Raw genomic sequence first — 14,122 nt, 5'->3', positions numbered from 1 at the left:
ACATGCTATTTTGAAATAAGCTATCTCTATTTAGAGCGCCAGGAGGAATAATTTAGAGTGGCCTTGATGAGGGGCTATTTCGAAATAGCAGAAGTAGAGTGTGTACACCCAGCTTATTTCAAAATAGCTATTTTGGAATAGGCGTTACTCTTTGTAGAATGAGGTTTACAGAAGTTGGAATAAGTTGTCCGTTATTTTGAAATTATTTTGAAATAACAGAATTGCTGTGTAGACACTCGCATAGTTATTTCGGAATAACAGCCATTATTCCGAAATAACTTTGCTGTGGAGACACACCCTAAGGGAACAACTGCCAGTAAAAATGAATAAATAAATTGTTTAGCCACAAAAGCTTTACCTGAAATCACAAGACTTGTGCTGGAATCAGAGGATTGATTGCCCTGTATTGGCAAAATCCACAATTATTCAAAGGCAGCTGAAAAATAGGTTTTCCTTTTTGTTATTGATTTACTGCAGCACCAGAATCAACTGTAGCATTGTCAGAATAACCCAAGATCGATCTTTTATAAAGCCTTGATGCATTTTGTTACATAATTTGTTTTCCCCACACTTCCTTAGGGTAATTGAAAACAAACTGTCACTGCAATTTTCTTCCCCTTGATAAGCAACAGAAAGAACTGAATCAGTGTGGTCCAGTGAGAGAGCGACCTGACGAGGTCAGAAGTTTTACATTTTATTCAAGTCTCTACTGTTGTCTTGCAGAGTGAGATTGGGTAAGTCACCAAAACCAAAAAAAACCACACCCCTAAAACCAGAGATTCCACTGCACACACGTTTTCCCCTGAGGAGAGGATGAGAGAACAAAACATGTGACATTCATAGTTAAATCGCCTAACGCCACATTTCTCAAACTGTGGGCCCCAACCCCCGGGTGGGGGGGGGGGGGGGTCGCGGTATCACAAAGTTTGAGAACCCCTGGCCTAATGCACTATATTGGAAGATGCTCAGGTAATAGTGAGCGCAATATAAGAGCCTAAATACAATAGAATTTAACAACAGTCTCATACAAGAAATAAAAGTACAAGGACAAATGACTACAGCAATGAGGCTAGATGAATAAAAGGGACAAGACACACATACAGAATATAAATGGTAGAGAATAAGGCTGTTAAGGGTTGGTTATTTGGCTAATGGTAGATAACTTGTATCAACTACATGATTAGTCGATAAGAGGAGCCCCTCTGCCAAGGTTGCAGCACTGGACTGCTGCAGGTCTTCATTTTAAATGTCGCAAGAGCTGCCAGGCTCTTATTACATTTAAAATGCAGAGGCACAGCAGTCCCGTAACAGCATGAGCTGGGACTGCCTGGTCCCAGCTCGCGCAGTCTCCAGCAACCCCTGTTCACTGTGGCCTGGGCTAGCTGCAGGCAGGGGCTGCTCCCAGAGCAGCCTCTGCCTGCGGCCAGCCCAGACTGCTGCAGACAGGGGCTGCTTTGCGGCACCTCTCTTACCACCTCCCACCCCACCACTGCCTATGATTGAGGCAGGGGGGCAGGTGGCAACTGAAGAGATGGTGCTGGGGGGGGGGGGCGACCAGCTTTTAAGCTAGCTCCCCCCAGCACTGGCTCCTGTTTCCCCTCTCCCCCTATGTCTCCAAAGTGTAGGGTACTAGCTACTATCACAGAAAGGTTACTGCACTGGATGGGTAGGTGGCTTGATCAAGTGTTTTATTCCTTACTACTGTGTTGCATCTGTTTTCTTTAGCATATGGAGAGCTAAAGATTAAAGTGTTGTATTAAAGGAGATATTTCCTTATTATTTTATGTTTCTATGCTACAGCAAGAAGTGCCCAGAGAGGCGGCAGTGTGTGCAAGGAATATTTATCTATACTCTTCACAATCTCCTGCAATTAACTTAAGGCAGGGGTGTCCAAACTTTTTTCAAAGAGGGCCAGATTTGATGAAGTGAACATGCGTGAGGGCCGACCATTTTGCCTGACATTCTTTGAACCATTAAAATTAAATGCAAATTAACTATTTTATGCAAAGTTTATTGCAAACAGCATACTTTTCATTTCGTCACATGGATGACAAATCTAAACAGGTGTTAAATCACTCTGCCTTTCATATCTGAAGGCCAGATGAAAAAAAAAATCCAGGAAGCTGAAATATATGTCAGGAACATTGTAAAGTACATTACATATTATTGGTAATAAAGGTTGTCTGTCAACTTTTAAGTTCAAAAAATATGAACAGGAACATAACACCAAGTATATATGTTGTGTCCAAATATATTTATAACTGATTTAGACCAACTGACATTAACTGAGATTTTACAATGTATTCATCTCAATACATATGGATTTGTTGGGGGCCATAAAAGATAGATATTGCCAAATTACCTGGGGGGCCGTATTAAACCGGAACATGGGCCGCAATTGGCCCGCGGGCCGGACTTTGGACATGCCTGACTTAAGGCAATTTAACTTTTCCTTCAGCCACTCCTATTTCTCACACTAAAATGATGCTCCCACTTGTCCCTGTATTATGTCCTTATTCGCCCTCTTGTTTCCACTAGCACCCTCTTTTCAATCTTCTCTGTACCTCATCTCTACAGACCAGTTCCTTCAAAACACCTTTGCAACTCATTTATATGTAACAGAACGCTAAAAACATGCACATGAATAACCCAAGTAACCATGGTCTCAGTCCTGTAAACTTTTGGTGTCCCCAGTCTCCTCTCAGGTCTGAGCTTAGGAACTACTAATCAGTTGTTAAAGTGCTTAGTGATACTTTAGGCACTGCATTAAAAAAAAAAAATCAAACAACTGCTGTGCTCCCACTTAATGCTGTTACTCTGAAGTGTTCCCTTCAGTGGAACCCATGCAACATCAGATGTGCTCTGTAACTAGAGGATTTTACATAGCACAAATGTCCATCAGCAGTCATTAGGTTAAAAAAGTTACCAATTATTCTTACACTAAGCAGAGCTCTTCCATCAACTGTGTAAGGAAGTGCCAAGCTACTTGATTGTGTCACCATCCTTTTAGTTTGGTGACCAGAGTATAATCGAACAAGCAGGTAATTATGTGGCCAGGTCCTTGCTCCAAGAATTTACAATCTAAAGTCAGACTGACCCAACAAATGGGAGAGGGGGAGTCAAACTAAAATGGGGAAAGGGCAATGGGACAAGGGCTGTAATTGGACAGACAGAGGAGAAACAAGTTATTTTCTTGGTTTTTTTTTTTTTTTAAAGAAAAACAAACATTAGACCAAAATCAATTAAATTTCATTTCTATATTTCAGTAAAACCTACTTGAATACACTTTGAAACAAGAGTACAACAAAATAGAATATACTTCAAATGTTGAATATACAAACTATTATAGTTCATTCTGAACACTGGTACTTCCCTCTTAACTTCAACTAAGAAACTGTACAGGTTTAGAACTACCTGACAAAAATTCATGCTGAGCGTGACCTTTCAAGTGACAGAGTGGAGCTGAAACTGAAATGTATGCACAGATGTCAAGGCTAAGTGAGTGACACAGGCATGTTACAGCAAAAGGCCAAAAGCCTGCTGCTATTTTGTCCACAATTAAGAAATTTAGACAGACTTTAAACTACCATAAAAATATGTTACATGTAATTCTATAACAATACTGTGCTAGGTACAAGATTTTTAAAAAATTGTTTTAATAAAAAAGCTTTACACAAACAAGCCATTAGCTTATTTCAAGAAAGATAACTGAAAATCAGTCTAAGGCTTTCAATTTAAATCTGCTTAAGCTGTATGATACAAAATCCCTCTAGGTCTCTCTGTCTTCTTTTAGAAGCTCTTAATCCTCTCCTTTAATTCACATTCTCGTATACCTAGTAGCAGGGTTTTTCACATAGCACCAGTTGAGTACTGTGCGCACACAGTAGTAATTGCTGGTATGCATACAAAAATGCATCAAATTTGCAACAGTGAAACTCTCCTCTCCCCCTGAAAATTAAACCAAGAAAAGCCTCTCACAGAACTCATTTTAGTGTTCCAGGTCTTAGTGTAACTTGATATCGTAGTGAACTGTTTGGTCCCTTTCAGTCCAGTCCTATCGTTTTCCTTCTTCGTAGATTCAGTTGTTTCCCAACTGTAAGAGGCAGTTTTCTGTCAGCATATGAATGTGTGGTTCTATTCCCACTGAAACATGGGACAATTAGTTAATTTCCAGTAAGTCTCTGATATATGCGTGTATGTTTACATTTTTTAACATCTCATTTTTGACGTCTTGATCATGTCCATTCTCCCGCCCAGCCCATGTCTGTCAGTATGCTCAATCAATAAAAGTCAGGAAAATCTACGTTGATAATTGCCTGTTCTTCATTTCTCGCATGTTATTCCTTCTGTTTTCACTGTTACAGGAAGAGCAATGGCAGAGGGTGTACTAACTACTACAACATGCGTCACAGTCTTGCTTCCATCTCCTGGCTTTTCTTCTTGTACAAGTTGCAGTGTTTTCATTTCACGTTCCTGTTTTAAAGCCACTGTATCTGGTTTCACCTCTGGCCCTTTGATGACTGCACTAATAACTCTGGGAGGAGTCTGGCCAGATGCCTGCTGGGCAGGCATTGATAGTCTCATTACTGGTGTCCCATGAGCTATAGACAGAGGGGTAAGTGCTCTCACAGCCAATGGGGTGCCAACTATGTTAATACTTCCTGACCCAGTCAGGCCTGTTTTTGTCTGCAACTGACATTGTGTGAGCTGAGTAGCAGGGATGGTAATGATTTTGGCAGGCTGCATTGTGATTTTATCTCCATTTTCAGCAGAACCTGGCATCACAGTAGGGATTGTCTGGATTACTACCTTTGGAGTCGCTGCTGTTGTTGGACTTGTGTTGGTTATTAATGGAGACCCTGCATTTACTGACTGTACTGCCACAGTTGAAATTTTCTGCCCCAGAGATGTCATTACGACAGGCACTTGCATGGCCACACGAACAGTCCTGTTGAAAAAGTTAATATAGATGTATATAAGACAGCTGTCACATCACCAGAAAATGTAAAAGGGATTAAAAACCCCAGGACTTAGAGTTGGATCAAATGAAAAATGTACAATTTTTTTATACTCCCTGGCAATCAGAAACAGCATTTATATCCTTTTCTTCTGTTAAATAAATCATCAGATTATTTGACAAATGAGTCTGGGGGCAAGTATACTGATAGCAGCAGCATGATGAGAGATCACCATGAGATGATTATAATGGGCTCTAGTCCCAGAAGGTAGAGACTCATAAATCAGTTTCCATCTTGTAGTGATGCCACTCTAACAATCAAAACAATCGATAATGTTATGTTTGAAAATTAAATCTGGTTCAATCAGTGATCGCCAAATTGTGAGCTATGAAGGCACTGGTGGGGGGGGAGCTCCAGTGTGACCATGTCAGCCCCCATGCAGGGCAGGGAGCAAACACCACACAATCCTATCCTGCTCTGCCCCAAACTCTGCTCCAGTCTCACCCCCAGCCACAGCTTGGGCCCCAGAAGCAACCCAGCTCCCCACTGCACATGGCTCCAGTCCTGGTCTTGTTCCTGGCTTACCCTCGAAAGGAACCTGTCCACAGGGTGTAAGAAAACAGTTTAAAGGTACGCCTGAAGCTTAATAAAATGAGAGAGTTGTGACGGGGCGGAAATGCCCCACACCCATACTCCCTCGATCGCCGCCTGTCTAGCGGCATCGGAGAGGGAGTACCGGAGGTGCAGCGGCCACCACGCAGCTGAGCTGCGGGAGGGGCCTTGAGTCCCGTAGCATCTCAGGGTTGGGGCGCCTCCATGTGGGAGATGGATGCCGGTGTTCCGGAGGGGTGGGGCAGGAAGAGGGTGGAGCCCTCGCCGGACGGTCGCCGACGGGGAAATTAAAATGCGGCTCCGGCGCAAAAAGGGGGAGGGCGGTGGAAGAGCCCTCCCCAGAGAGGAGATCGCCGGGGGCCTGGGCTGCTGGTAAGCCAGCACGGCCTGTCCGGGCAAGGCTGCCTTAGGGCAGGACGACCGGTGTCGGGGAGAGGAAGCAGCCCACTGTGGGCGAAGGGAGCCCGTGGGCTGGAGCGTTACGGCGGGAAGCCCCGCCAGCCGGACCGGATCGCAGCTGAGCCCGCGTCCTTAGGGCCCCGGGTTGGGGTCTGCGAGAGGGGGCGGGCTCAGACCCCCCCTCTCCCTGCCACAGGGCATGACGGGCACACAACCAGAGCAAAGAGTCTCGGTAAGAGCGCGGTGAAAAAGGGACCATTTGAGGTCAATTCTAAAGAGACAGAGACGCAGGGGTGGGGAGCCACGGACTTCCGGGGACTCCCCCACGGAGGACACGTTTACACGAGTCTAAAGTGCAGCTGGTAAATAAGTGGCCTGATTTTTCATGTGCAGAGTACTTGGTAGGTCAGTCTCACTGAGTTGCTCGCTGCAACCTTTAGAAGAATCAGGCTACTTATTTAAGGGCCAAAATATGGACTTTGGGAACCACAAACTGTTATTTTTGAAATCCTTGGCCTAAGGGTTGCATGACTAGAGGCCAGTTTAAAACTGCCTAGGCTGGGCTCTCATAATCACAAGTATTGTTTTACAAGGTAGTCGACACCAGCTTCTCTGAAGGTGTCACAGAGGTATTACAGGTACATTTACGACAAAACTCAGCTTCCTGACTAAGCTTCAGCAACTGACAAACCTGGGAGCTGCTGCTGCTGGAACAGTGGAAGTAGTGGTTGGAGGACGAGATGACGTGTCATGCCCTGGTGAGGCAATATTCACAACTCTGGTGACTGCCTTCTCTGCTCTTGTACAATTTAATGGAGAAGAATTTTTTCCACCACGTGCCGACGCTGCTGCTTTCAAGAGATTTTCTGCAGACAACGACACTCGTTCCAATGATTTCTCATCTGTAGGCATTGATAAATCTTCATTGCAGGATTCACTTTTGTCATCATCTATGACCACTATATTTTTTGGCATCTCCTTAAACTGATAAACCAGCCTTTGTCCCTCAACCTTTGCAAGAATTCCCCTTTGATAGTAATATCTGAAAGAAAAACATAATTATAAAACAAACACTACTCATGGATGTACATAGAAATTCAACATTTCAAACCTGCTTGTTAATTTAGATCATACTAATTTCTACAATAACAGGGGGGGGAAAGCTATCAACATATCGGTTAAGCATACTACTCAAAGATCAGGGCTTAAAAATTGCAGACTATTTTGTATTTAAAGGAAAGCCCCAATATTCTTCCCCCTTCATTTACCTCAGGGCCCTTCCCATCGTCTCATAGTTCATGTCAGGTTTGTTCTTGTGCTTTCCCCATAGTTTGGAGACAGCTTTGGAGTCCACAAGCTTAAAGATGCCCTTCTCTCGCTGAGTCCACTTAATGTATCGAGGACAAGTATTTTTGTCCTGAAGAAGATCCAGAAGGAATTCCCACAAATATGTTGTACTGCCTACAAAAATAGGTTATGAAAATTAGACAACTTACACTTTTAAAGATATAAAAAACTCTCCATGTTTAGAAATACCAAAGTGCACTTACACAACTATATGATATAGGAACCTCAAACAACTACATTACATACCATCCTCTGCATGTCATGGCTTGTAATGGGTATGTGCTTGTTTGTTCTGATAAGTTTAGGAAAGATTTCATAAATATTTACATTCTGAAACTCAAAAGGGCTAGCACTAGGCTGCTCAACTCTTCACACCAAAATTAGCTCTCACTGACTATAAGAAAACAAGTGATGGGAATCCTGCATCACCAACACCTGTCGTCTACCTAGATGACATGCACAAAGCTCTGAAAGAAGTTCTGATAAGCTTTTAGGACCACAGACAACAATTCCAGAACAAAGGCTGTACAATTTTGGGATAGAGTCTGGTGATGGCAGAGAAGGAGAGAGGATGGAGAGACTACTTAAGGAAATTTTTCTTCTTTACTGGGGGGGGGAAGAGGAAAATATAAGTCCCATACACATCCTCCTAGTAACCTCCTTCTTTTGGATCTGCCTCCATCCCTCACTTTAATTACTGGGAGTTCAGTGTTCACATGGTTTCTTAGACTGATCACTGTACTCCACTGCTGCCCTAAATCTTCTGAGTGCCTAAACACCTCTACATCTCCAAGGTAGTCCTATTGTGTATTATTATTTGTACCACAGCCTTTAGCAGCCCATCGCAGATCAGAACATCATTACCCGATGCAGTGTACAGAGAACAAAATGACTGTTTTTACCCCAAAAAGCTTATATTTACTTAGATTATATACTCTTGAGTTTCAGAACTACAGCATATGTGATGGAAAAGATCCAGCACTGCACTAAATTTAAATAGAGAAGCTACTTGGATTCTGATTAGGCCAATTCCATCTGGGAAAAGGGAATACGAACAGAGAAAAACAGGCCACATTCTGCTTATCAGAGGTGTAAGAAAGTGAGTCTGTGAACAAATCATTAAAAAAAAAAAAAAAAAAAAAAAAAGGAGAACCTGTAGGAGAGCGAGCAGGGGAGAGACTGTTGTACAACACAAAACAGTTCAAACAGTTTGTATGTTTTGAGATTTATCCACATCTGAAAAAAGTAAATAAAGGAAGCCCTTCAATGAGCTAACAGATTAAAACCTCAACACCCTATTAAAGGGACACTCAGTCAGAGTCCTCAGATTTAGCAAGCTGACCAAATTTTCAATCCTGGAAGAATCCAGAAGCCCAAGTAAACAAATAAAAGCCAAATGAAGAAAAAAAATCTATTTGTGCAACATGCTACCGTACCAATTAAACACTCAGACATTCATTCCTGAGACTTCATGATGGCATCACTAATCCTGGGCTGTACACGGTCTATGACAAAAAGCATTGCAAACTACATTTACTTCTCTTAGAAGTAGGTTAAAGACTGTCACTAGAACGGTCCTCAACTGTCCTCAAAATTCCTTCAAATTTACTAACTCTTCTTTGGGGAAGCTATTATAGTTTCACTTTATAGATGGCTAAATGAAGGTACAGAGATTAAAGACTTAACTAAAGCAGTACTTGGTCTGATTCAAAGCCCACTAAAATCAATGGGAATCTTCCCACTGATTTCAGTGAAATTCAGAACAGGTTCACGGTAGCAGTCAGGAACTGAACTAAGGAATCCAGTTATCGGTTCTAACCAAGGGAACACACTTCTTAAGACATTCCCAGATCTGCTGGTTTTATTCTGACTTGTCAAATGAAATGGAAATAAAGTTCCAGTAGTAAGTGCTGTTTTTCAGATATTTATAGTTAATCTGCAGATGATAAAAAAAGGAAAAGTCAGTTTTCAATTCTATAAATTGTTCCTACAAGAAAAATGAAACTTAATTTGCTTTACATTCTTTGGAATTCTTTTAACAGTTATTGACAGGATTTCTCCCATGCTTATCTCAACATGCTAACCTCCAGCTATCAGTGCTGTGTGTCTTTCTGCTATGGCCTCTGCACTTAAAAAATGAAAAACCTCACAGCATTAATTGAGCAAGAATTTCAACATATATTGTTCCTTCCCACAAACACATTAGATCCACAAAGTACCAATTTAATGGAAATGACCCTCATTTTGCTGCAGAAAGTGGTACTGGTGATTCAGTAGGTGGCACTCTTCCCTCACAGTCTGTATCAAACTAAATATGTATGATTCCGTCAGTAGGAGTTTTGGATAGCCATATTAATCACAAGGTGCATGGCAGGTCCTCCTAAAACCAGATTATACCACTGCATATTCTGTAGCTACTACTATTTTCGCTAATATTTAATATAAATTGTAAAGCATTTCATTGGGATTTGTTTTTACTCCCTTCCCTTGTAAAGCCTCCCCTAGCGAACTTAGTGTGCAACCTCTGAGGAAGAGGAAATAATGCTCAAAAATATTAAAATTATCTAAATTAGGTTTTCTTATGCACAGAAACATCACACTGGTAAAGTCCAATAGGGCAGGTCATTCCGGGGTAAAACACATGCTATATCTCACTGGAAAGCTATGAACATGTTTTTATGACTAAATCCTATCCATGATTCAAGAAAGATTTGTCAAATCTAAGTCTTCACAAAAACAGTTCCGTTTCTACAAATAATCATTTTCGGAGGGTTGGGGGGGGGGGGAATCAAAATATCTTTAATCACCTCTAAGTCATTCTATACCACCTCGGGATTCCCCCTCCCGTAAATAAGGACTCCTCAGAGGGCCAATTAAGACAGGTTTACAGCTACTTTGCACAACCACAGCAGCTCAAAGTATCAGGGATGCATCACTGCATCAATCTATATCTTTGTGTGCCTCTTATAGGTATAATATAATTTGACAGTTGTAGTCCAATATGAGACTCATTGCATACCATCTGCTGTCACTCCCCAAACCCAACAACCTTTGCTGTCAGTGTGTGAGGAGTTCCCTAAAATGTCAAATTAAAAATGAACCATAAATATGCAAATAATTCTTGAATGCACATCTGTGGTGGGACGGCTAACCCACTCTGGCTAGACGGGGTTAAAGGAGGATGCATGGAGCCTATGCAGAACCCTGGTTAATCAGAGAGAGGCTTGGAAGGAGTCAATCAAAAGACAGTTTGCTGGGGCGACCCTGGTTATACAGAACTTCTCAGCAGAGCAGAGAGCAGTTGGAGACTGACCTAAGGAGATTGCGGGACCAGTTCTCAGGGAAGCACCTTAGAGAGAGAGTATTGGGCAGGCTCAGGGCAGCTAGAGAGGGAGACTCCAGTCTGATACCTGCCAAGCTACCGGCCTTGATATAGGGGACAGGAGGGTGCGAGAGTCACAGGGGAAGTGGCCTTGGGAAAAGGAGGCAGCAGAGTGGGAGAGGAGGGCAGAACAAGGCTGCTGCCAGAGAGTCCTTGAGCTGCGATCCAATGTAGTGGGCAGGCCTGGGACCCCTCTTCCCTCTAGCACCACACCAAGAACTGTGGCTTGCCCCTGAGGCAAAGGGCTAGACTTTGGGGCTGCAGTTGGCCACAGTGGCAGATGAGAATGGAAACTGCTGATACCCCTGTGAGGGGGTAAGAAACAGTGGAGTGGACACTGTTGGAGGGCAATGTCCTGAAGAGAACACTGTGGTCGTGGGACCAATTCGGGACCAGAGCAGAGCACAGAGAGAGATCAGAGCATAGTAGGGGGAGTAAAAGGAGGCTGCTGTGAAGCAGCCCCTGTCCGTGGCTGCAGAGGGTGCAGCTCATGGAAACTCTGCATTTTAAATGTACAAAAGCTTCAGAGGGATAGCCGAGTTAGTCTATAACAGGAAAAACTTAAAACACAACCAATAGTCTGGTAGCACCTTAAAGACTAACAAAACATGTAGATGGTATCATGAGCTTTCATTGGCACAACCCACTTCTTCAGATGACAGGAGTGTTGGAAGTCCAGATACAAGAATAAATAGGGAAGGAGGGAGGCGGGGAGAAGAAAAAAAAATGGAGGGGAGGAAGGGGGGAAGGGGGAAAAAAAAAAAAAAAAGAGAGACGGTCACTGTCTCTTTTTTTCTTCGTCCCCTCCATTTTTTTCCCCCCTTCTCTCTCCTCCCCCTCCTTCTACATTTAAAAAGCAGAGGTACAACAGTCCTGGACCAGCGCAAACCAGGACTGCTTGATCCTGGCTTGTGCTGGGTCCAGCAGCCCCTATCCATGGTGGCCCGGGCTCTTGTACATTTCAATAGCAGAAGCCCCACAGGGAACATGGGGGATGGCGGGGAACTTCACAACCTGCACTCCTTGCAGGGCTTTTTTTTTTTTTTAAATATACAAGAGCCCTTCTGGGGCTCTTGTACATTTCAAAAGTTGAGGCACCACAAGGAGCACCGGGCTTGCTCTTGTACATTTCAAAGGCTCAGGTACTGCAAGGAGCCACTGCTGGCCCCTACTCCCTGCAGGGCTTCTGCTTTTGAAATATACAAGAGCCAAGTGGCTCTTGAAAGGCTCAGGCACCGCAGGGAGCATGGGGCCAGCGAGAGTCCCCCCGTTGATCCGGAGCTGCCTGTGGGGTTTTCTACTTTTGAACTGTAGCAAGAACCCAACAGAGCTCTTGCTACAGTTCAAAGGCGAGGCACCCTTATGGACTAATCCAATAGTCAATGGAAATCCCACTGAGTATTTGATTAATTAATTCATCTAAATTTAACATACCTAGTACTTCCTTATGAATATTTAACCCACTGCAGACCCTGAATCCATTACTAAAGCAACAAGATTCTCTGCATATACAACAAGGAGCTTCTACATGTAAGGCAAACACACTGTATTGCTTGCTCTACCTGGCCATAGGCTCTCCACTGGCAGCGTAACAAAGCATGTGTCCAACAAGCCAACAGGAACACAACAGCCAGTATAAGTGAAGTCCATATATACTATCAGAATTTCAAAATACACAATATTAACTACAGCACTTATAAATATTTAATAATCATATTACAGTAAAACACAGCGGCTCCAATTAAGCTAGTACTAGACCCTGTACTAAGACATGGGGTAAAATTCTAGTTCCAGTGACTTCAGCAAGGAATTGACCAAAACATGGTATTTCACAATATGTACTTAGTACTAGTGCATAAAAAAAACCCTAACTAAATAAAATGCACTACTTTAAGACTTAATACATGGAAGAAATTACCTTTGCCTTCTCTGGGTTTCTTCTTCATACCTAAATCGGGAGAACCATTGGAAATGGCTGACTGCTGTGTCTTTGGTTTACGGCCAGCTGTATATGACATTTAAAAAGAAAATTGTAAGACATACATATAGAAAAAATAAGTAATATCTTACAACTTAAGTGGTGATTCATGTTTCGCATGGTATTTCCCTTATTACATTGTATGGACAAATAGGCCTCTATTAAGTATTCTAATTTTAAATCTTATAAGGTAAGATTATTTATTTTGCAAGTCACTATAGTAAATCTGATTATGGATTTCATAGGTCAGTGTAACTCAGCTACAAATCAGTTAAATATAAGGGATGCACTAAACATATACATTTATATTCCTTTGGTCTGATGTCAGTAATGATTGCCATATTAATCAAAGTATCATGTTAATTGTAGGGACATGAACAGATAACCAGTTAACTGGTTACCCAGGTAAGTATCATCCTTAATGGGTGATGCTTACTGGTACCTGTTAACCGATACTCAGGAGCAGCGGGGCCGTGGGCAGAGGATTGCTCTAGTCCAGAGGTGGACAGAAGCCAGTCCCCTTGCGCTTAGGACTACCAGCCCTTGCTGCCGCCACGCCTCCCCACCCAGCAGAAACCTACTTAAATAGGTTAATCGGGATTTTACATCCCTAGTTCATTATATTTTATTCTTCCTTTCAGAACTAATTGGTTTTACAAAAAGATTAATATTAAAGAAATTTTTTTTAAGAAATACAACCATTGAAATTGTACTTTTTTGCCTATATGGAAAACTGCTCTTTTACATTAAAAATATTAACATGGTAGTCCTTTGTGAAAGTACACTACGCAAAGGATCACAATCAAAACAAAATGAACAAGAAGAACTGCATCCCTTCATTTCTGGGTAACCTTTTATCTGTTAAAAGGCTAAGAGTGAGATGCTGCGCTGCAATTCTAAGAGGTGCAGCATCAAATTCACAGTACATGGGGGATTGGGGACTAAGGTGACTAATAAGCCACTTCTCCACTTTCTTGATGCAGGGCTGCTTTGTAACCCTCAGAATTACTGAGAGAGCCATCAGGGCCTAAGTTATAGCAGCCTACCTGTGGCTGCCTATGATCCCCCAGCCTGAAATCTCAGCAGTGCTGCATGCTATGGCCATGAACTGTTATGTTCCCTATAGGATGGCAACAATGGGGGAGTCCTAGGCAGGCAGCTTCAGAGTTGACTGCCTCATGTTCTTGTGCCAAGAGAGTCCTTCCCCAGCCAGATCTGGTGCTTTCAGAGTGCCCCATGCTGCTAAGACCCTGTAACTCAACATAAAAAGGATCAGAGTAAGTGGTAAAGATCTCACCCTATGTCAGAAAGCTGAAGACAGTCTGTGTTTCTGTGATCAAGGTTAAAGAAAAGTTCAGCCATTAAGACTTATATTTTAATAACATGAATGTGAATTGCTCCTGAAAGAAAGTATTCTACATCAAACTAGGGATGTAAGCAACTAGT

At 42.6% G+C, this 14,122-nt stretch overlaps 1 protein-coding gene across 7 annotated transcripts in view; it reads right to left on the bottom strand.

Moving 5' to 3' along the window:
* Positions 1-3,238: 3,238 nt before the first annotated feature.
* ELF2 (E74 like ETS transcription factor 2) overlaps positions 3,239-14,122 on the bottom strand; it is a 65,830-nt gene continuing 54,946 nt past the window's right edge. For all 7 annotated transcript variants that reach the window (XM_075929934.1, XM_075929935.1, XM_006124423.4 and 4 more), the window contains 4 exons: positions 12,617-12,703; positions 7,238-7,430; positions 6,661-7,011; positions 3,239-4,948 (listed from right to left, as the gene is read on the bottom strand). In XM_075929934.1, the coding sequence (XP_075786049.1) occupies positions 4,324-4,948; positions 6,661-7,011; positions 7,238-7,430; positions 12,617-12,703 (1,256 nt within the window). In that variant the 3' untranslated portion in view covers positions 3,239-4,323. The remainder of the gene's footprint in view (positions 4,949-6,660; positions 7,012-7,237; positions 7,431-12,616; positions 12,704-14,122) is intronic.

Source organism: Pelodiscus sinensis, chromosome 5 (assembly GCF_049634645.1).
Source record: "Pelodiscus sinensis isolate JC-2024 chromosome 5, ASM4963464v1, whole genome shotgun sequence".
Classification (NCBI taxonomy): Eukaryota; Metazoa; Chordata; order Testudines; family Trionychidae; genus Pelodiscus; species Pelodiscus sinensis.
The sequence above is the reverse complement of the archived record's forward strand: the minus strand, read 5'-3'. Positions and strand labels throughout refer to the sequence as shown.